Here is a 22,028-nt window from a genome sequence, read left to right as displayed (position 1 = left end):
TTGCAGCGTCCAGCCTAATTCTATAATAGAGCGTAATTGAGACTGGCCATGTTGTAACATTAGCAAATCTCTGTCTATCACATCAAAGGCAGAGGATACAATATTGTCCAACGAATATATTCTGGAAGACAGAGTCGTTAACCCATTGTCTACCACAGAAAGTGATTTCTCCAAATTAATACGATCAATTTCTCGTATTTTTTCAGCAGTTTCAATTTGCTTTACTTTCCAAGCCTCGTTGTAAGCAGCATAGATACTGGTCGCTATGAAACGCTTTTGACGCTGTTTGCGTGGTCCAAGAATGAAATCGCGCAAATCAGCACCATCTTTTAATAAAGACAAGTGTTGCTTAATTTCAGCCAGTGTGGATGTAGCTAGCCATTCTAGGCAGAGTTTCCCTACACTGTATGTTGTTATAATCCCTGGATGTTGTCTCTGGGAGTATCTTGAGTCTAATCTGGTCATTTTGAAACCCTGTGTTTTATTCAGGAATCTATCTTGACAGCTATTTGTGTCTGTAGGCCAGATTAACCACTTTTTCCAATCAGGATGTGTTCTGTTGAAATGTAAAATTTGTGACACGTCTAACTCAATATCTGCGGTTACATTTTCAGGTATTGGCTTTGGTATAGACGGTGTTTTAAGGTCTTTGATCTTAGCTAGGCCAAGACAAGATGTTTGGTGTATTGTGTCATTTAAAAATAACATTTGTTCTGGTATCATGCAGGTTCTAAATAGTGCTTCAATGCCTTGCACCTGCCAATCTTTTGTACCCCAAATTGTTTTTGTTTCAATATTATTTTTCCAATAATCAAAACCAAATGTCATCATTTTGTCATAAAATGCTTCTGAATATATCAATTTAGAATTTGTCAGCATTGTTTTCATTCCTGTTTTATCTAACAGTTTATAATAAAACGTTTCTGCATCACTGGTGTTAAACCCTGAAAAATATTTGAATTTCTCAAAAAATGCTTTAGAACTGCTTTTAGGTGGTGTAGAACAATGTTCCCATTGATTATACATAAAAACATTTCTAGGCTGTGCAGATTTATGCAAGTAATGATTCCCATAGTGGGTGTAACAGAATAACTGCTCATAACTAGATGAACCTTGTAAATAATCATGATCTGTGAATCTAGCTGACATTACTAAATCAGACATCATGTCATTAATACTGTTAAAGTCCCAATCATCAGAGAATGTACTAGGTGTTACAAAGTCACTTAAGGAAACCTTTAGTTGATGAGGATACTTCAGGATTTCGACCGGACCATAGATCTCATAGTCTGTTTTCTCCCATACTACCCCACCAGGTATTGGAATTGCTGTGACATTTACTGTTGACAGTTCTCTTTTCTTCACGTGTGATGATCTGTGTGGTTTCAGGACTAGGTTGATGTTCTGACTTGCTGTGCCCATTGTAATATATTTTCCTTCAATGAATTTTCCCAAACACAGTACCATGATGAGCCAAAGCAGGAGGAAAAATACACCTAGACCGAACCAGAACTCTAGCCAAGGTGAAACAAGGTAGATTTTCTTCAGTTGATGAAAGAGTTCCGTTGCTTTTTCTTTAAAAAACTTTTTTGTTTCTGGCATCACTTCGGGGTCGTTTAAATCTTCAGAGAAGTTGTCGAAGTTGATGAAATAACCAGAGGCAGTTCTGTCAATTGATGGGATTGTTCTTTCAATCTGTCTCTCGGTAGCACTTTCTGATGCCACATCATTGTAGACTGGTGTTGTTTCTTGACGAACTGTTTCAATCTGTGTTTCAAGAGGCACGAGTTCCATGGCATTATTGCATAGTCCCTCATTGTGCACTGCAGGCTGATCGAATGTGATGAGTCTTTCAGTTTGAACCTCTTGGATTGTTGCAAGTTTGGGTATTCTGTTGTTTCTTGGGAGTCCACTGGGCCTACTGTTGATTATAGGCCACATGCTTGTGGTTTTACCAGATCGATAGACACAACTCTGTTCTCCTTTTTACCAGCAAGGGGCGGTAGCACAACTGATCTTGTTCCGGTGACTGCTAAGACAGGTACTGCTTTTCTGTAAGAAGGCCCAAATTCCTTCTTAACCGCGATCTTTTCTCTGACTAGATCCCCAATCTTTGGAATCCAGACAGGCCTTGCTGGGGCTGTTGCGGGTGGTGCCTCGTCAGTGGTACTTGGCTGTTGCTTTAACTTTATGTTGCTTAATGATTTTCTTGTTTCATTCAGTTCCTGTAAAACAGCCAAACGATCCTTTACATCAAAGTGCTTTGTTTCTTCTTGTACCACTGACATCTGACTATCGAGGTCCTGAACGCGCATTCTAATTCCGAACAATAGTTCGTATGGGCTGAAACCTTTTAGAGAATTTCTTGGCATGTTGTTAAGACTAGTCTGGACACTTATTAAATGTTTGACCCACCCAGCGCCTGAACCTAATACCTTCGCTGTTATAGATTGCTTTATGTCACGGTTTTTTCTTTCTACCACACTATTCCCTTCGGGATGCGACGGACAAGAATACCGCAACCCAATTCCCATGCTGGCCATGGCCTCCTTATAAGCTCGAGAGCTGAAAGCAGGACCCTGGTCTGAATGGAACGTGGTAATTGCGTATGTGCCGATAAAGACTCGCAAATCTTTTATAACAGTTCTAGGCGTCAGCCGAGTGCTGGAGGGCTCATTTTTAAAGTGCTTTTCGTCTTAACTAATTAATAGGACGCAGGTTGGGGTGCAGGCAGTGTTACGCTCTTTCTGACTGGTAGCCGGTAGCAAGGTTCGCTACTGCGATCCCTATTGCAGTTTTCACAGTTGTTTGCATATATTTGGTGTTCTACACTCATTCCCGGCCACCAGAATACTGATTGCAATTCAGTCAGTGACTCCTTAATTGTTTGGTGTCTCAGACCCAAACCCATATGTGCGTCTGCTATTAAAAATATTCTCCTGTTCATGTTTGGAATTACTCTATCCCCCACTCCAGGGATTCGAGCAAAAGGAACGGAGTTTGCATCGATTATGTATGCATAATTGAGTGGATAGTTTACGGGTAGTGCTGCACAGTCGCCTTTTACGGTCGTTTTTACTGCCAGCATGGGTTCCCCGTCTATGTATTTATCTGTACGCTTTTTTGTGGCTACGGAAGCCGGTTTAGTTGCTTCCGCTTTGGCTGTATTAGCCAATGAATTCCCTGCAACGTGAACGCCATCACGTTGAAGACTCTGTGCGTGAATCACGTGAGTCTTTTGTAGTTCTTTGTGTAAAAGAGCTACCTCGTTCCAGAGCTTTTTATGCTTTATTGTGGCACCTGTGTCATCTTTGTAATTGTTTTCGATCCAACTCTGCAGTTTATTGTTGTAAGAGTTGACGCAAAAATGAGAATCGCACACTATAAGTGTGGGGAATTCGCGTTCTGCATTTTCGAGCGCCATCTTTAAACATCTGATTTCAGTTCTTTGAGCCGAACAGTACTTTACTGATTCAGTTTTTGTTATTTTCGGTTTGATTTTACCGCACAGCCAACGACATTTGATGATCGCACATGCTGCATCGTAGGATTTTCTCTCTACGTTGAAATGCTGTACAGAGCTATCTGTATAGATTATACAGGCATATAGTGGGAGAGGCAGAATTTTGATTGGCAGAGGATATTCTTCTTCATACTCTAAATCATTCAGTTCTTCGTATTGCGGGGCGAAATAGTATTTCACGTCTTCCGCTCCTAGAGAATCTATGCACTGTATCCATTTTGGATCCAGTGACACTGTAGGCAGGTTTACTGGGCTGAATAGCGCTTCGAAGGCGGATTCCGCTGTGAGGATGTTAATCCTTTTGCCGTGTGCTAGTTCTCTTTCATTTGCTAATGCGATTTGCACTGCGTTCACAATTCTTTCTGTGTGACTGAATGTTTTTTCTGCTTGTGTGTACAAGTGAGATTTAATTGAAATAGGTACCTTTTCTCCCTCATTAGAGGTTAGGTACGTGAATCCGCATCTTCCTGGGATGACTCGGATTACAAGATCACGTGTGTTGTCACGTGTATCTAATTTTGTTTTTGCTAACATGTCTGTTTGCAGTGATCTCAAAATTTCTGTGTGTTTTAGAGTCCAATTGATTTGTTTTAAATCAGGTTTAATTAGTTCGTAGAGAGGTTTAACCCTCTCTGCGTAATTTAGAATGTAAGTTCTTCCGAAATTCAGAAAACCTAGTATGGATTGTAAATTCTTCAGCTTTTTTGGAGCTTGGAGTACAGCGCACTTCTCTAAGAAGTTGTCCGCTAGGCTTTTCCCTTCACTTGATAATTCGTACCCTAAAAACAGTACTGTCAGATGGGCAATTCTGGACTTTTTAAAGTTGAATTTGTAACCCTCTGCTGCGAACCCAAGTATAATGGTGTTCACTCTCTTCAAGTGAGTATCCAAGTTGTCGTCTGTGAGATAAATATCATCTACGTAAGATAATGCTTCATCATCATAGATTTGTAGTAACTCTGTTACCCTAGCTGAGAATAGTCCTGGGCTGTTCTTGAACCCCTGTGGGAGTCGACAGAATTTTTTCTGCGACCCAAATGCGGAGAAAGCGGTCAAATATCTGCTTTCTGGTGCAATGTTTTGACAAAAGAAACCGTTAGATATGTCTAATGTCGTTTTATATTTTTTCCTAACTATGTTATTCATTAGGGCTGCACTATGCGAGTTTTGTACTGCAAAAGTTTTGCAACATGTATTAAGATGTCTGTAGTCCAAAACTAGACAATATGAATTGTCTGGCTTGGAGACAGGAAACAAAGGATTGTTCATTTGAGAGGTGCATGTTTCAATCACCCCCTGGTATTCAAGTTGATCTAAGATCTCCCTGACTTGTTTTTTAGCTTCTTGCTTTATGGGATACTGCCGTTGGGCAGTTGGTTCACTTTTTAGCTGGATTTTGTGAGGCGGAGAGTCCTCATCCCATCCTACATGATTTTTATACAATGCAGGTGCCTGGGCCACTGCCCATTTCCGTGCATATGTATATTTTTTATGAATCGGTATGTGATTCGAGAAGGCAGGCATAATTACTTCTTCGCCACGAGGGCACTCCCTGACAAACTCCGGGGGCCAATCTTTTTCAGCTAACAGAATATCATAGCCTTTTGAGAGCTTATCCCAAAATAGCCCCTTAATTTTCCTAGTCTTATCACCCTCCATACGCAATGTTATTTCGTATATTTTATGGGGCTCGCTAAGTCTGGTGTCGGCAGTTTCAACCTGAATGTACTCATTCGTGTCCACTGTCTCCAGATGACTCATCAAGTTCTTGCGCGCTATACTGATTTCTGCTGCACTGTCCAAAATTGTCAATGCCCACTCCCCGTTTTTCAACTGTGTCCTCAGTATTCTCGGCATGGTTGATTACTCTAATACTGGCTACCTTCTTTTTAGGAAATTGAGATTTTTTACTCTGAGCAGGTTCCTTGTCTTTGGACTTGGTGTGCTCTCCTGGGTCTGACCGTCCCCTTCTTTCCGAATTCTGTGGAAGAGATCGAGAGGGACGTGTATCAATACTTTGATATCTATCAGTTTTTTTTTATATTATCCCTATTTCTAAGGTTATATCTTTTCTCAGAGGGCTCCCTCTGGGGAGACTGGCGTTCTCGAGTCGGAGTTCTTTCCCTCCGTCGAGGAGACCTTCCTCTGGTCTGGAAAACTTTTTCCTTGGGAGTGGATTGTTTATTTCCATCCCAGTTCTTTTTAGGAGTGTTTAAATTATTTTTAATAAATAATTTTTCAGGATTTTCGAGTAGTTGGGGCTTAACTGGTTTTCCACCCAAGCTGTCTCTACCTAATTCTTCATAGCATTTTTCTATGATTTTTGCAAGCTCAACAGGATCTTTTATATCTGTTTCCCTCAACTTCTGGCGAATCGCCACAGATGCTGCTTCTCCCTTTATGTTGGCTAATAATATAGCTGTGACCTGCTTGAAATCTTTCAGTAATTTCATACCCAGATTTAAAGCGGGCTCTGGACCGAATTCATTTTGAATCTGTTTTAGCACTTCTGGTATTACCGCCATAGACGGAACACCGTGTGTTTTTGTGTAAATGGAAGCAAAGACTGTACCCCAAGTGTCACAGTCCTCCACGTGTGGTGCGATTCCCATAGGAAGGCAGATGGTCAAGATTCTGTGTTTCTCAATAGGGGTAGTATCAGGAAATACTGCCTCTATTTGAGTGATTTTCTGTGCTAACCAGAAAGGAATTTGTTCCCGTTTTACGGGTGTTTTACCAACACATGACTGTATGTTCTGTGGTGTAATTTTATTTGTGTTCCCCTGATGAGGGGTCAGCTGGTGTGAATTAACAGCTGGCTGGACTGTTGCAGTCCGCATTACATATTGGACTAATAGCCTTTGTATTTTTATTAATGTGTTCAGCTGTACTAACAGCTCTTCTCTTGACATTCTTGCAATGTCAGGATGTGGTGTGTAGCTGGCTAGAACCGGCCACGTTGCTCCTGGTCTCCCTAGAGGACCGAGCCTAGTTATGTGATTATTGTGTTTTAGGGCGCCATTAAACCAGAGCAGGTGCTCTTGAAATTTAAGTGGAATTTCAATCTCCTCGAAAGGAGCGTACTCTTCCGGAGGTTTCTCTATTTTGTAATAGTGAAACTCTTGTGTTGCAGCGTTTGCCGCTGGAAAGTTTATCCATGAATAGAATACCTCTGTCTGCCGATACTCGTGAGCCTCTATCACGAAAATTACTGTACCACCCTGAGGTGTCAGTCCGTTTTCTATAAGTTTTAAAGTTATAGATTTTCTCAACTGGACCGGGATGACAATAGCATCCGGGTCTGCTTGTTCGAGACCTTGCTGAGTCGCGTCTACTGCGGCCCCAGAGGTTCCGTTTTCTACTGACATTTCAAAAAATGCAGGTTTGCAGAGTAGGTCTCCAAGGAGACAAAGATTAGGTGCACAATATTTTGGAACACTGTATCCTTCAACGTTGAATAAACCAGAGCTTTACATAGGAATCTCTTCCTACTAAGGTCGGGCGGATTTTAACCTTTCACCCACTCCAGACGTCTATTGGAGTATTTATGGGAGAAAGAGGTCTGTGAAATATGCACGACTGAGTTACTCTATAAGTCTTGCGTTAGTTTATCGCCTTACCAAACGTTTGGGCGCCATGTAGTGTAGTTCCTAGTTTCCCACTAGGCCCTGCGCATTGGAATAACATAAACAGTAGTATCGACGTGGAACTGCAGATATTCCAGGCCTCCACTGACTATGCTAAACTTAATTAGGTTGTGTTACCAACTGGCTCAGAGGTCACTGGAAACTTTCTTCTCTGCATAGGAAGTGATCAGCTTCCTTGGCACAGACAAGAAGGGATTCAGTTTTCCAACAACCGTGCAACATGACAACTTTGCTCCTCAGATCAAGAGTCGATCTCTAGGGTCGTGTGAAACAATAGACATGTATTTCACTCAGTCAGTCTAGTGCAGTTTACTTTCACGAGATGTAGAGAATAGAGAGACGGGCGTGTATCAATAAAGGTTAACATTTATTGAACAGTCTTTCTTCTCGTACAAGAGAAATGTATTGCCACAATTGCAATAACTGTTATTATAAAAAGTACGTACAGTAAGATAAGTATTGCGAAATAGAACTGTAAAAGCATTGATATGGTTTCTTAGCCATACAATGGTTTAAAAGTAATAAAACATATATACAGTCATATATACATTAGGCTAACATACTCAACTGGTGCTTCTAACTAAGCCTACCCCAGTGTGCCTGACCTAAGCCTAACACGTGAAAAGGGGAGTAAGTAAGTAGCTTAAGTTAAGTTGGTTTTGCCAAGGTTTGTTTCAAGAATTCTCGTCTAAGGGTTTAGTCAACACCATACCTCTGAATAGAATGATGGAGGATTGGTATCTCCTTCAGGGGTCTCTCTCGATATCCCAGTCACCCGCGAGGGTAAACCGGAAGCGCCGGGACTGGATTTCTCTGCACGAGAAAGGCAGCGGCTCTCTTCAGCGCGTCGAGGAAGGAGGGGGGACAGCGTCCGCGGGCAGCTGGAATCTGCTGGATGTCTTCGCAGAGGACGGCTGCTCGGCTCCTCAAGCGTACTGCACCATAGGTCGCGCTGTAGCGGCGATAATGGTAATCAGCAGCTTCACCACCACAGGATAGCAGGCTGCAGCGACAGAGTGCTAGATTTACCAACACAGGGTCATGCAGGCAGCCAGCATCAGCAACAGTAGCTCTCGCTCATTACTCATTGCTCATTGCTCAAGGCAACGTTGGTAATATTTATACCTGACAGGTGCCGGGTTTGACGCAAGTTTGCTGGACATAAGACGTCAATTAAAGATGTCACTAGGAAGTGACAGTTATCAGTTGCTCATTAGAGTTCCATTACTAATCAAAACATAGCAAGCGGGGATTTCCAGGTTTGCTAAGTTTTTATCTTGTTGAAGAACTCGGAGTGCTATCTAGGAATATCAGATAGTGACTGCTGCTCTGTCATTGCACTAATTGGTCGCAAAGGAAGTAGCAGAGAGTCATGCTGGAATGTGGCTCTGTTCGTGTGAGGCCAGAGATGACTTTTCAGAAAATCGCACTTGAACGGTTATGCCAATATAGGGAATAAATGGGTTTATAGCCGAATAGGGGCATAAGGTCACAGTATCGATCAGGAACCTAGATTAACACGCTAACCCCTGAAAAGTCATTTTAAGAATTCCTATTTGACAGCAAAGAATTGTTCGTCGATCTCACATAACGAGAACTTTAACCGAAGAGTTTACCAGCCCAGATTTTGATGGTTATAATAAATACATAAGTATCTCCTGAGGCTGCAATGAGATTGGATTAACTTTGTTGATCGCAAGCCAGAAACAAAAACGTTTCCACTTGAACTGATAAGTTGCATTAGTTGAGTCCACTCTGGCATTGGCTAGAATTTGTCTACAATTCTGCAAAAGGAATAGAATTCATTCAATTTAGGAGCCAAGCCGACAAGTTCAATGGTTTCGGGTCTGCATGAGGCACCCAATTGTTGTTCATTGTCAAAAAGGAACGTAGATTAGTGTTAGTTTCCATTGTTTCACCTCTAAAAAATGAAGTAGCTTTATGAACCAGTATTGACTAGGACATATTGGAGCTATCAAAATTATTCTGCATGGTTCTCTCTTTATCTTGTTCAAGACTTTGGGATTTGAAGATATTGGAGGCAAAGCATGGGCAAATATTCCCATCCATGCTACTCAAAAGGTATTATCCCATGATTGTTGTTGATAATGCTAGCTTGCAAAGAATTGTCGCTTCCGATTTTAGGCTGAAGCAAAGAGGTCAAGAATAGATATTCCCCATGTTGCAAAAGCTGTGAGGAAACCTTTTGGTTGAGCTCCCATTCATCTCAAGAATTTGGCTTTCTATTCAATATATATGCGCCCACTGATAGTGATTACCGGGAACATGTTCCACTTTCAGTTGAACTTGGTGCTTCAATGCCAATTCCAAAATCCTTTGCGCTTCTCAAAATGAGGGGCAAGATCATGCTCCTCCTTGCCTGTTTATGTAGAGCAATGATGTAGTGTTGTCTGTACGTATCAGGACTGAAGATCTGGCTATTTTCGATAAAAAAAAGCATGAAGATTTTATGCTATTGCTCTTAATTCTAGCAGATTGTTGAGAAGAGCTTTTTCTTGAGCAGTCTATTTTCCACTCATCTCCAGGTTCTGTAAATGAACTCCTCAACCATCTAGGGAAGCATCAGTTGGTATCACAAATTGAAGTATTTGTGCTAAGGACGTAAGTCCTGTTAAGTATGATTCTTGTTTCCACCACAGGAGAAGAACTCTTTCTGAGGTAATATTTATGGTTTGGTTGAATGAACCTTCGGTTTGAAGCCATTTTTTGGCTTACTCTTCCAGAAGACCCCTCATTTGGCAGAGAGGAATCATGGCGATGCACGATTACATAATTCCCAGCAAATATTTGTAAAGTTGTACCAAAACTAACTTATTTTTTAGGAAGTAGCTTGTTACTTGTATCAGTTTGACTAGTCTGTCTACAGCTGGGTATGCCTTACCTTTTATGGTATCTATATCTGCCCCCAGAAATGTAATGTTTTGTGATGGATGGAGGGAAGACTTCTAAGTGTTCAAAGTATGGCCCAACTGGCTGAATGTTTGTAAACAGGCTTTGGTAGACTTTTTCACGATGATGTGCTTGACGAAAGCAGTCTCCTTCTTTAACTCTTCTTTCTTTCTTCTTCTTCCTTTCTAGTTGTTTAGGTTGTTCAGGAGAGGATCGCCTGGAGGCTCAAGGCAAAAGGAACAAGAAGGTAGCGGTAAGTATATGAAACCCTAAGAGGTTTGCTCAGGATAGATACTTTCATCTTAACCCAAAGATAGTGACGTCTGTGCAGATGAGTTAATATGGTGCACTTACAATGCTTTTATTGATGAAGGAAAGAACATAAAACTATGCTTACCCTTCTAGTCATTTCCAGTGACAGCTTAGGATATCTTTTTGGAGAGGCCAACAGGAAAAACAAAAACAATTAGGTGCAGGTATTATCCCTTAAGGAATAAATCCAATTCTAGGGCTTTATTGGGTCAGGGACTCTTCAACGGAAAACTGGTTTCTTACCCTCGCCTCACTAGTCACAGTTAAGAAAAATATGAGGTGCCTTATAATCTTTAGGTAGAAAAGAGACCTTCTTTTCTAAGGGTTGCCATGGTGTAAAAAAATCAACCGCTAGGACAACCCCCCAAAAAAAAGGTAAAGAAGAGAGGAACCAGAAAACCACACACGGTTACTTCTCTATTCCCTGCTCCCAACCTCCCCGTAAGCCCAAACAAAAAAACTTGTGACCCGCCTCTTTGATTTCCCCCTTTTCCCGTGCATATCCTGTGTCTGCTGCTACTCTCCTGAGCTGCGGTAGCTAAAGTGCGTACTTCGGTGGTATCCCTCATTCCTCGTACCAGTCTTCTGGGCTCTCGTCTTGTCCTGCGTCCACAAAAAACCTGTTCTCGGTGTCCTCTGGTTGCTCTGGCCACACCCCTGATCCTGGTCTTCCGTTATACTCCTTCTGTGATTGGTGGTCTGCTTTTTTTCTTCCTCCGTGCTTCCTGATTGGTTGTTTGTCCCTGCCACACCTACTTATCCTGCCTGCATGGAACAACAACAGTCCTCCCTTAGTTTTGCTCAGTCTTTCCTGATTTGGGATCAGTATATCGTCTGAGATGGTAAGAACGGAGGACATTTCTTCTGTGTTCTCCTGAGGTTTCTCATATCAATATATTTATACAATGGTTTAAATTGATGCTGCACAGCTAGAAGCACCTGGGATTGTAAGTAATCTGATAAAATTCAGCTGTCATAACACATCTGGTCATTGATGTATTCCTGTTGAATTTTACAAAGAATTCTAGAACCCTCCGCTCACTCTGCTGTACGAAGAGTTGGTGGGAAGCTGGATTTCACCCTACCACAACTTGAGAGGCTCTCATCACTGCATTCATATGGCAAGTCGAAGTCCAGCATAAAAGGCATTACTTCCGCCGGCTATTATAATGTGGAAACTAGAGGATTCCTGCCCCATATGAATCTTATGCTTTCTATCAGTTTTTCTGAATTGAGTATTCAATTGAGGGATTAAATATGTCAAAGGTATTTGATAGCTTGTACATATTCCACCCTTTGTGACATTTTGACACAAAGGGTCGCTGGAGTTCTGGAGAGAGAAGGGAGCATTTGGTAAAACCCTAGTGGTTCTTCTATCCTTCCTGTGTGGTATACCTCCAACAAGCCCCCCCCCCCCCCCCCCACCCTGATTGCCTGACTGTCCGGGAGCGATGCATAGGGAGCAGTCCCTAAAAGCCTGGGTTTTGTCATGCTCTTCAGTCTGCAGAGAGGCTGTTTATATAGGGATTAGCATTTCAAAGCTCCGTCTTCTCCAGGCGGTTTTATCACACTATTGTATGTGGCACTTCTATAGCATATGCAACTGGATGTTACTCCTGGAAAGGGTGTAAACCCTTATTGCCAGTCCCACTGCTGTTTAGGCTAAGGCCAGTATTTTTTCTTTCCTTGGCTTGCTATCTACACAATATGGTGGGTTTTCTGGGCATCTTGTGTCTGGATTAGCTCCACTGGCCCCAACTCCTACATGATCGGAAGTAAGGCAAGTTGTATTTAGTGAGCTTTTTATGTGCTGGCCCCATACCCTGCTCATTCATGTCATGGCCTCTATCATGGGACTCAGATTTATCTGAAAAGACTGTGATACCTGCGTTTGTGCCGTCTTGAAGGAGCTCTCCCTTCCCAATGGCATACACGTTGATGTCTGTGTGTTTCTACAGGTTTTCTACTGGTAATTCTCAAGAGTTGCTCCTGGACCCCATTACAGTCAAAACATGTATCTACTAAATAATAGTAACCTATATCTTGAGGCAAATTATTTCACAATTTTCTGGGAGGAAAAAAGGTTCCTTTTCGTCTATAGAGGTTGTTAGCATGATGAAAAGTTTGTAGAAACTTGTAACTGTTTTTTACACTTAATATGACGGCATTCACAAAAAATATATTCAAAACTAATATTTGAGTAGTTCATGAGAGTTAGGGAAGTGTTTTGCTGTTATTGTTTTTTAGTGTCATAGGACAGAAGCTGATATAGTTGTAATCTCGTTACTTACATTAAGTCTTTTCATATTCATAAATCCATTAATTACGTACCCTACTAGGGTGCCGTGTGCAGGTCACAGCAAGCAATATTACAGGGGATGGTTACTATTGTTTACTTGTTACAAACATAATAATTGCTAGTAGCCTGAATTTTTCATTGATCAAATATAGCTGTCATTAGTGAAAAAGACTTGAGACCCATGGCCCATCTGCTCTGTCTCTCTCTTTTAACATGTATAGCCCTCTATTCTTCCACCTTAAACATCTAATGTGAGGTTTTGTCGAAGAGGACCCCATTCTGACTTCAAATGCTAGGCCAGGAATTGCTATAGATCTGAACATGGACAAAGAAAGCTAAGGAGCTGATGTGGGTAAGACAAAACCAAACAGCTAAAGTTTCTCTAGACTATTCTGACAAATATCACAACATTCTGAGAGAACTTTCAATTCAGATGTTAAGCTATAGCAGGGAAGAAACAACATGTCTTCCTATTGAGCTTCCCGCCAAAGATCCCCGGGACTTCAAACAGCCCCAGATCCACAGAAGATGGGAGCGCACTGTTGAAAGGGAATAATCCTAAGATTGTGGGGGAGCACAGGCAGAGGGGAAGAGCCCCGTAACAGTGATTAAAGTGACTACAGCTACCCAATGGTCTCTCTGACAGACATACAATGACAGCTGCCATTGTTCTGAACCGGAGAACCTGAGACATGCAGACCGCGTCGAGAGATGGGCTGGGAGTATGGAGCAAAAGTGTGCTGGCAGTAAGGGGTGAGTTGGCACACTGGACCACCCTTGTCAGAGTGATCACAACCCACCAGAGGGCCGCTGCCTCTCTGCCCCGAGCCCTGTGATCCCAGGTCTGGAGGCAGGGGGTTGTGGGATTTTCCTGGGGGCCGCAGCACCCAGCGGGGGCTCAGGAGACCACTATAAACCCAGTCACGTGTGTGCTGGTTGGGCTTTTGAAACTGGTGAAGGTCGGGCAACTCAGGACAGTTCATGGCTAAGGCCTAGTCCAAACCAAATTGGCAGGAGTTGTTTGCTGAAGAAGCATCTCTTTTCCCCACATTCGACTACAGCTGCCAGGGCCATCTGGCCATGCTGTTGGGCCAATGCTGAAGGCAGACTGTAGGTGTGGCTCGGGAGCTAACCCCACAGCAGCTCTTACCCACGATGGATGAGACAACAGCCTTACCTGGCCCACCTCCCGGTGGTGACTTGGAATACAGCAGAGAAAAGATTGTGGCACCCTGGCAAGCAGAATCTGGGCAGAAGCAGACTTCGGTGAGGTGTGGTCCACAAGCCCTGCACCACTATACTCTAGACTCAGGTCCAACAAGCAGAGAAAGGTGCTGGTAGCGAGGGCAGGTGCCCATCCCTCAGCGAGAAGGATACTGCCTGGGAGTGGAGAAGGTGTGTACACAGGAACACTGCAGCCGTGCATATTTACACTGTTAACCTCCCTCCTTTATTGGACATACTATTGCAGGACCTCTATAGTTGGGGGAAGCTGGAACTTTCATGGATGGGGAGAATAGCAAGCTTGAAAATTAACTTTCTACCCAGACTGTTATATGTTCTCCAAACACTCCCACTCATATGCCTTCTCACCAGTCATCTCACAGGTCCACCAGAAAATCCTTGAATTCACAAACTATTAGAGGGTACATGTGACCACATGTAGCTGGTGGCGGTGAGGTCATTGATACGTGTGCAACACAAAGAAAATTCATACAAAATGTTATCCGGATGGTAAGTCATGCCCGTATGGTTAAAGTCTATCACAGATGGTTCAGACCTCTGCTGGAGGGGTTGCGGGGAACTAGGGGATACGATTCACATAAGGTGGTAATGCCCTATAGCTTAGGCTTTTGGAAATTGATACTCCAGAGGTGGAGGCCATCACAAAACTCATACTTCCAGTGAACTCAATCATCCTTCTGAGGGGAAACACAGAAGAAAAATCTATCTATCCATTAACTACCCCAATGGGTAAACTTCTCACCCACTTACTACTGTCAGCTTGCCTCACAATTGCATAATTCTGGAAAAAGCCCCTGTCCCTTCCACTCCATATCTGGTGGTACAATGTGTGGTCAGTCTAAGCAAATGAAAACCTCACTGCATTGACAGGCAACACCACGCCCAAATTTGTTGAACATGAGACCAGTTCTGAACCTATATGAAGTGCGGAAAGCGAAACAGGGAAGGATACACTAAGAGACCTCCCCCCGTCCTCCAACGCTCATGCCTTGACAGCATTTACTCGACTGAAAATACCAAAATTCCAGACACAGAACAAGGACACAGGGTAAAAACATGATCTTACAACAGCCCACATATCAGAAGCTGAATGCCCCTTCTCTCCACAGATCCACACTGGAAAGTTCCGCTCCACCACTTCTTACACTGCAGATCCATATGATCACTGCTACAAATACTTGTGATGATGGTAAACAAAGTGAATGTAATACTTTGATGTGTTCATAGATTCTTTATCCATTCCATCAAACCTATATTTTCATAAACTGTGAAACTAGATTTAAGCTTTAAGAAATACCCAAGAAAATGTGTGCCAAGCAGAAGGATTGTACTAATGCTGTTAGTAGGACACCCATATTTTCTGTAATTCCTTTATTTGAAGTTACAATAAGGTTATGATACAGTATCTCAGTAGTAGCAAACATTTGGTAATTTACTGTATTTTTCACTTCTATCTCCCTGGGTATGTCCAGAGAGATGACATCATAATTTTCATTCTGACCAAGCAGTAGGTATTCTCACTAATATCAAACTCCTCAACACTGATCGCAAAGTCCCCCACTGAAAAAATATAAATATAACCTTTCCCTAGAGGATCTCTTAAACTCATGACCTCTTACACACCTTTCATTGTTAAGGAAAATTCTCAAAAGAGTAGTAGCTAGTGCAATGGGAGTGGGTTTTGGGGTTTGTTTCCTTGATCTTTTTTGTTTGCAAAATATTTCCACTGTATTACTCTTCACTTGTCCTCTATTCTAGTTGAAATTGTCAAAGTCAATTCACTGTCCATTCTGTATGCATGAGTTGCTGGGTTACAGTGCTCTGCAATATATTGGTCATTTGACGAATAAAATATATATATATATATTTTTTAAAGAGTAGTAGCTAATCAATCTGATCTTTCACAAACATAAATTAACTAATTAGCATGGGTTTTGGATCTCCAGTGGTATAGACAATGCCACCATCCATGTAGCAAATTATTTTCTTTCAATTGTTAATATTTGCAAAGTTCACTCTCAGAGCTGTTTGACCCGTCAGTAGCCTCGAGTACCACTATCCACCAGAAACTGAAGTTCCCCAACAGTCATCATGGGATAACGGATTACACAGGCTAGCAGACGACTTGTCACATATCTTACACATGATTTGCATTACATATCTTTTCTTCTTGTTATTCCAAAGTGTAGCACTGCAGCTACCATCCAAAGATTATTATTATTAGAAAAATTTAAGCATTACAAGAATGCTAACAAAACTTTTATATGAGGATTACAATCCCTTTATTCCCATCAGGCTTAGGGGCAGCTTTGAAAAGTGGAAAGGACTATCAACCTGAACAGACAAGAGGGTTGATTTATATGTTGGCGGACAGAGGTCTAGTTCGTCAGGGTGATGGAGTAACTTACTCAGTTGCCCTGACGGAGCCCCGCTCACTAAATTTGGAAATTAGCATCATAGCAGTTCGTGTCATTGCTTTTTTATGTTTGACTCATGGCTCCGTCAACATAAAGGAGCTGTCTATCAAGCTTATTTAATTTTTAATTTTCAAACAGAAAATTCCAAAGTAGGATTTTCTTTTTGAAAATAAAAAAATGCCTCCCTTGCCATTGGAGTTATCTTCCATGGTGGGGGTGGGGGGGGGGGGGGCATTAGACAGTTTTCACTGCCCCTTGCTACGAAGACTTTCGAGGCAGTGATGGGCATTAAAAGGGCCTGTATGTCTGCTTATCTAAATTTAGTGGGATGACAGAGATCAACCTCCGACGGACCGATGGAATAAGGGCCATCAAAGGATTATAAGCCTGTGGAGATGAGTAATCTTCACCATGGTTACACCAAAGGTCACACAAAAATTGAATACTTCGAAGAACACCTGCCCAAGGGAATGGTGGATAGGATACAGTGAGAATCCACTGTAATCGCTTAGCAAAAAAAAAACTTTTTTCCTGGAGACCCCTCACCTACCAGGGTTGGCCCTAGGTGGCATGCTTCATCATTGGGGCTCATCCAAATCCTCTATGGATTGAGGCATGCTGCAACTTAGGGAGGGGTCTCCAGGAAAAAGTTTTTTTCCTGCTAAGCGATTACAGTCACACTGTATCATATCCACCTTTTCCTTGGGTAGGTTTTCTTTGAAGTATTTGATTTGTATGTCACGTATGCAAATGAGGATAAACCTAGCCTCTACCATTACCTCCCCCTGTTTTTTGTATAGCTTACACCAAAGGCCTGCCCGCAATCAAATCGGGTGGGCGGACAATCATGTTGGTAGTAAGTATACTCCATTGCAACAATACCACTAACATATAACTTAGGCATTAAGACTTGATCAATGCTGAGATATTATTACCTGCTCCATCTTGAGAAGGAAGCAGTCGATGAAGTCCCTGGGGCAGTTGGGATCCAGTGTGTCCTGATGTGCTTTAACACGTTCTGAAATGAAATTCGTCACCTCGGTGACGTTCTTGTTTATTAAATGGAATGGTCCAGGAAGACATCGCATGAGACGAGGAAAGGCGTTCAGCAGCTGGAAGAAGTAAAAAGGAAGCATCTCTTTACAAGTTAATTCTGGGATCAGGATCTAGTCAGACAGAATACTTAATTGTTGACCTGACACCATTTAATAATCCCAGGGGTAGGGGGGATTTTCAGAAAGACCTATTGAAGTGTGAAAGATAATGGTTTAAAACACACTGTAAAAATTTGCCAAAATTGGTCAAGAACATTTATTCCTTATTTGTATTTCTTTTTTTGTGTTTCTTTTTCTTATTCGTGTTTCAGCCAAACACAATCTGTGATCTACAGAATGGCTCCCATCAAACATCACTAGACATAAAATAATGTGATCAATGCAGCTGATACAAATGCACCCTTGTTCGTTGTACAGTGATAAATTGTGAGTTTTGGCTAATATCACTTTGCCTGCATGGAACTAACGTATTTAAAATGTGGATGGATGATGTGATCTTCTATAGAAATAAGTGGGTTTTAAGGTAATGCTTATATGTTTAAAACAAAATGAATAAACAAAGTAAATTAATTACATTCTGAAAAAGAACTTAATGACTAAATCTTAAAATTGTTGACCAAATACTCTTAAAACTCCAAATAATTCAGTAATTAGGAAAGTTAATCAAGCAAATAATTTTATAAACGCAAAATCCTCAATTACCAAAATAGATACAATGAATAGAATTTCTGAACAATAATATTTATATACTGTTTGTAATATTAATTAACTATACTAGTGTTCTAAGTCTTATTATTCTCAGACTGCACATAGCCATTTAACAATGGTTTAGTTCTGCATCATAAACTTTATACTTTTTTTAGAATAAAAACCATACACATACATGTCATAAAAACTGCAACTTACTGTTTGTGATTAAAACAAAATGATGTATACATCTACATCAAGTATCTTCAATAGGGTTCTATATCAGAAACAATATACGTTAAAAATGTACTGAACATACGTCTCTTAATATTCTCAGGACCTATCCTGCTACCTTTGTCATTAAGAAGTGCAACATCGATCCCCAAGCTCTTTCAAATAAATAAGGTGTGAGATATATAAGTGCAAACTTTAAAGTAGACCATATATGACTGCAATTGCAGCAAAAAGGAATGTGTAGGAGTACATTGACTAAACCCATATTTCCTTAGCAGAGGTTTAATAAAATCGGTTTTAGGGGCGTCATACCAACAAAAGAAAAACATAAAGTGCAAGGTGCCTTGTGTTGATAATTTGTCACATGGACAACTAGGTAATTTTCTTGCCCAGTTATTACACATGTGAAAGGTGACCATGCAATAAAATAGTTTAAGTTTAAATTTGGTAAGAATAAATCTGTGTTGAAAGTCCACAATTCTTACCTAATATGGTGTTATGCCTTCTTTGTTGGGTTAAGTACAGATACAGGCCAAAACTGTGTTTGTGTCTGCCCATAGTGAAACTCCCCTCCTCAGTTAGCAGAAGACACATATGCTTTAGCTCTGCCTTTTCCCACTAAGTTAAGGTTTACGGGTTGTCAAATTAGTATGGTCTATCCAGCTTAATACAAAGTTTTGGTGTTCTTGAACCAACAAATGGAGAGTGCCCTATCCACCGCCAAGCAGTCCTGCAGTATTAGTCTGTCCAACAAAGCCTGCTTGTTTGCCCAAACCCTATGCTACTGCAGGAGTGAAAGAAGCCTACTAAGATCTTCAATGAAAAGCACGCCCAATTCCCTGTGACAAAGACAGGGCAAACAGCTGGTGGGAAATGCAAGCAATCTTCGTAAACAGAAATTTTCAGATATCTGTAACGTTGTTGTCTCTGCAGATCTCCATATGCCCGTACCAAATAAGGTAATCGAGAAACACATGTCCTGGAAGATCATACACTTTTCCCATAAAGGCTTCAGTCCCAGCAAAGGTAAATAGGAATAATGAGTCCTTCACAAATCTGTCATTGGTTTTAGCTGAACACTGTTAAAATTGTATCAACAACAGTTGCACGAGGTGATACTGCAGGTCTTAATAAAATATGTTTTTCAGGTAGACCTTGAGATCCAATTCACCTATAAACTTTACATAGGTATCCAATGGGGGTTTCAGGGCTTTTGAAGAGTGGGCCATCAGCACCACATCCATGCAGCCCTATATATTAAGTGCATCAATTCATTACTCTCTGTATTGCAAAACCCATAAGCCTCTCGGGCTGGTATGTTACATAAATATACATTTAAATCCCCACCCTAAAAACAAGTAGGGTTAGTGGCCTCTCCTATATATAAAGGAATTTAAATATTTGTCCAACCAGTGTAAGACACTGAATTTCCCTGATTTAAAAACAATATAATAAAAATATACAAAAATGATACGAATGCCTTTGATTATCTGGTAGAAAGGGTCTCCCGACATATACTTAAAAATTCTCCCTTGAACTAGGGTGGAGCTATGGATGGAGAGACTTGCTTTAGCTCTGCCGGAATTGGTGCATACAGTGGACATCAAGTACTCATTAATATGCAAACAGTTGCCTCCAATGAAGTTTTTCCAATCGTCATTCGTCAGTTTATTCTTGAGACCAGCCACGTTTAAATAAAAAATTGCAACTTATCCAAAAAGCTCTCAGCTTGATGCCAATTGAGTTCGAGCATGAAACTAACTGGGTCGATGCTCCTGGTGATATTGTCTAACATGTAACCCACATACCATCAAGCACAATCCTACAGGTATGTGGTCCTCAGTTGTGTCACAGGCACAAATATTGTCAAATGAATGACTCTAAATCTGTACATCATTCTCCTTGCATACTATTGGTCAAATTAACACGTAGTCATTAGTATAGACTCGCCATTTATCCATTACCCCACCATAGTCCTTATTAACTGTGTTAACTAAATCATGGTGGACATTTATTATCCACACTCAAACAGGTAATAGAATTGTCTATGTGGCAATCATAGACCACCTGACCGTGCGTATATGGGGTACTCTTAGTTGGGATCTAGTACTCAGGTTTATAGAAAAAGCCCAGAGCAAACACTCTAATCAAAGAAGGCAGAGGGAAAACATCTCTTTGACACTTTAAAACCATCTCATCCAGTTTAGGAGGTATGAAGTTCATAACAACACAATCCCCTGTGCAGCATTTTTCACCTCCCCCCACCTAGTTTACTCATCACACAGCTACTGTTAATTAGTTTTTTTGTGTGACCATGCAATTTACCTATCCAAGAAACAATAATTTTCTTAAGTTCTGACCAGCTTCTCTTTGTAAGCGATTGAGGCCAGGGAGCACGGGTCAGGCCCTGGATATAGGGGAATAGCCCTAAGGAGAATGTCTCGGTTGCTTTGGCGAGCACCATATCACCTTATCGGGTCATGGGCAAAGACAGGTGCATGTGATCTAACAACCATTCTCGGTCGGTATGCAAATCACCCTGTACTCGTAATGAGTGTACAGAGTCCTGTGCAGTTACCCCGAAGATTATGTCCTTTTCTGCTCTTTACTGTGCAGGTGGCACCTTTTCGGTCAGGCCCCATAGTGGTCTCCAGGGGAAATAGTGGGTAGTGGCTGCACTTTATTGATATAATCCTGGCAAGACACCAGCACTGAGTAGACTGACCTGACCCTAGGGCATAGATTATCCTGTTGGTCTTTCGACCTGGTTTCAAAAGTCAAAACAGGGTAATAATTTAATCTATAATTACCTCTTGGATATATTTAAGGTCAGCTCTCTGGATTTCACAACCTATATAAAGCCCTTCCTGGGAGCATGAGGAGCGTTTGAAATAGGTAGGGGGCAAATAGGTGGCTTAATTGCCTTTGCCACTTTCTTCTATCTCTTAAGTGACAGGGACTGTCCAACTACGACTAAAGCTGCCAACAGTGTTAGGGGTTTATGGTTCATACAAGAATCCTCCTTTCATTTTGGTACCCTTTCCCTTTTCCAGAATTAGGCTTTTTCCTGTGCTAGATAGTAGTTCCGGGTTGGGAGCTGGCAACTAGTGAGGCCTCAAGTCTAGCCTCAATGATGCAAATCTCCATGTGTAATGCCCCCCATAAGGATGTATGACGGTACGACGCGGCTATTACCACGCGTACCGTTACAAAGCGTGTTTTACAACGCAAGTCGTTACCACGACTTACACTGTAGGGTGCGGACTTAGGAATAGTTTAATTTACTATTTCAACACCAGTCCCCGTGGATAGTAGGGAAGGTGTTGGAATAGTAAATTAACTATTCCTTGTCCTTGAGCGCCCTCCAGCGCAAGTTGTGGTTACGACTTGCGTTGTGAGAGACGCGTCGTAATGGTAGCGCAGGGTAACATCCGCGTCGTAAAGGATGTTCCCCCCCCCATAAAGATGCAAAGATACTTGTCATGGGTGTTGGTTTGGACACATGCTTTACCCCGAGAAGGTGTTATTAATTTGCTTTTACCCATTTGAGATGCACACCAAGGGACCTAAAGAGGTGGCCCAGCCCACCTCCTCCCAGCCAGGGCCACACAAGGACATGTCTTGCGCAATGGAAAGTAAGAGCACTCATTGTAGCGCGAAGACACATGTGCCCCACTTCCTCCTCCTCCTGAAAAGCAA

General features: G+C 41.7%; 1 protein-coding gene across 1 annotated transcript in view; it reads right to left on the bottom strand.

Annotated features, from left to right (window-relative positions):
* The window catches only part of LOC147692391 (cytochrome P450 2G1-like), a 475,560-nt gene that overhangs the window by 204,918 nt on the left and 248,614 nt on the right, over window positions 1-22,028 (bottom strand). Inside the window, exon 5 of the mRNA XM_086938613.1 lies at window positions 17,289-17,465. Coding sequence (XP_086794739.1) covers window positions 17,289-17,465 — 177 coding nt within the window. The remainder of the gene's footprint in view (window positions 1-17,288; window positions 17,466-22,028) is intronic.

This window comes from Lissotriton vulgaris, chromosome 9 (assembly GCF_964263255.1).
Source record: "Lissotriton vulgaris chromosome 9, aLisVul1.2, whole genome shotgun sequence".
Lineage (NCBI taxonomy): Eukaryota > Metazoa > Chordata > Amphibia > Caudata > Salamandridae > Lissotriton > Lissotriton vulgaris.
The sequence above is the reverse complement of the archived record's forward strand: the minus strand, read 5'-3'. Positions and strand labels throughout refer to the sequence as shown.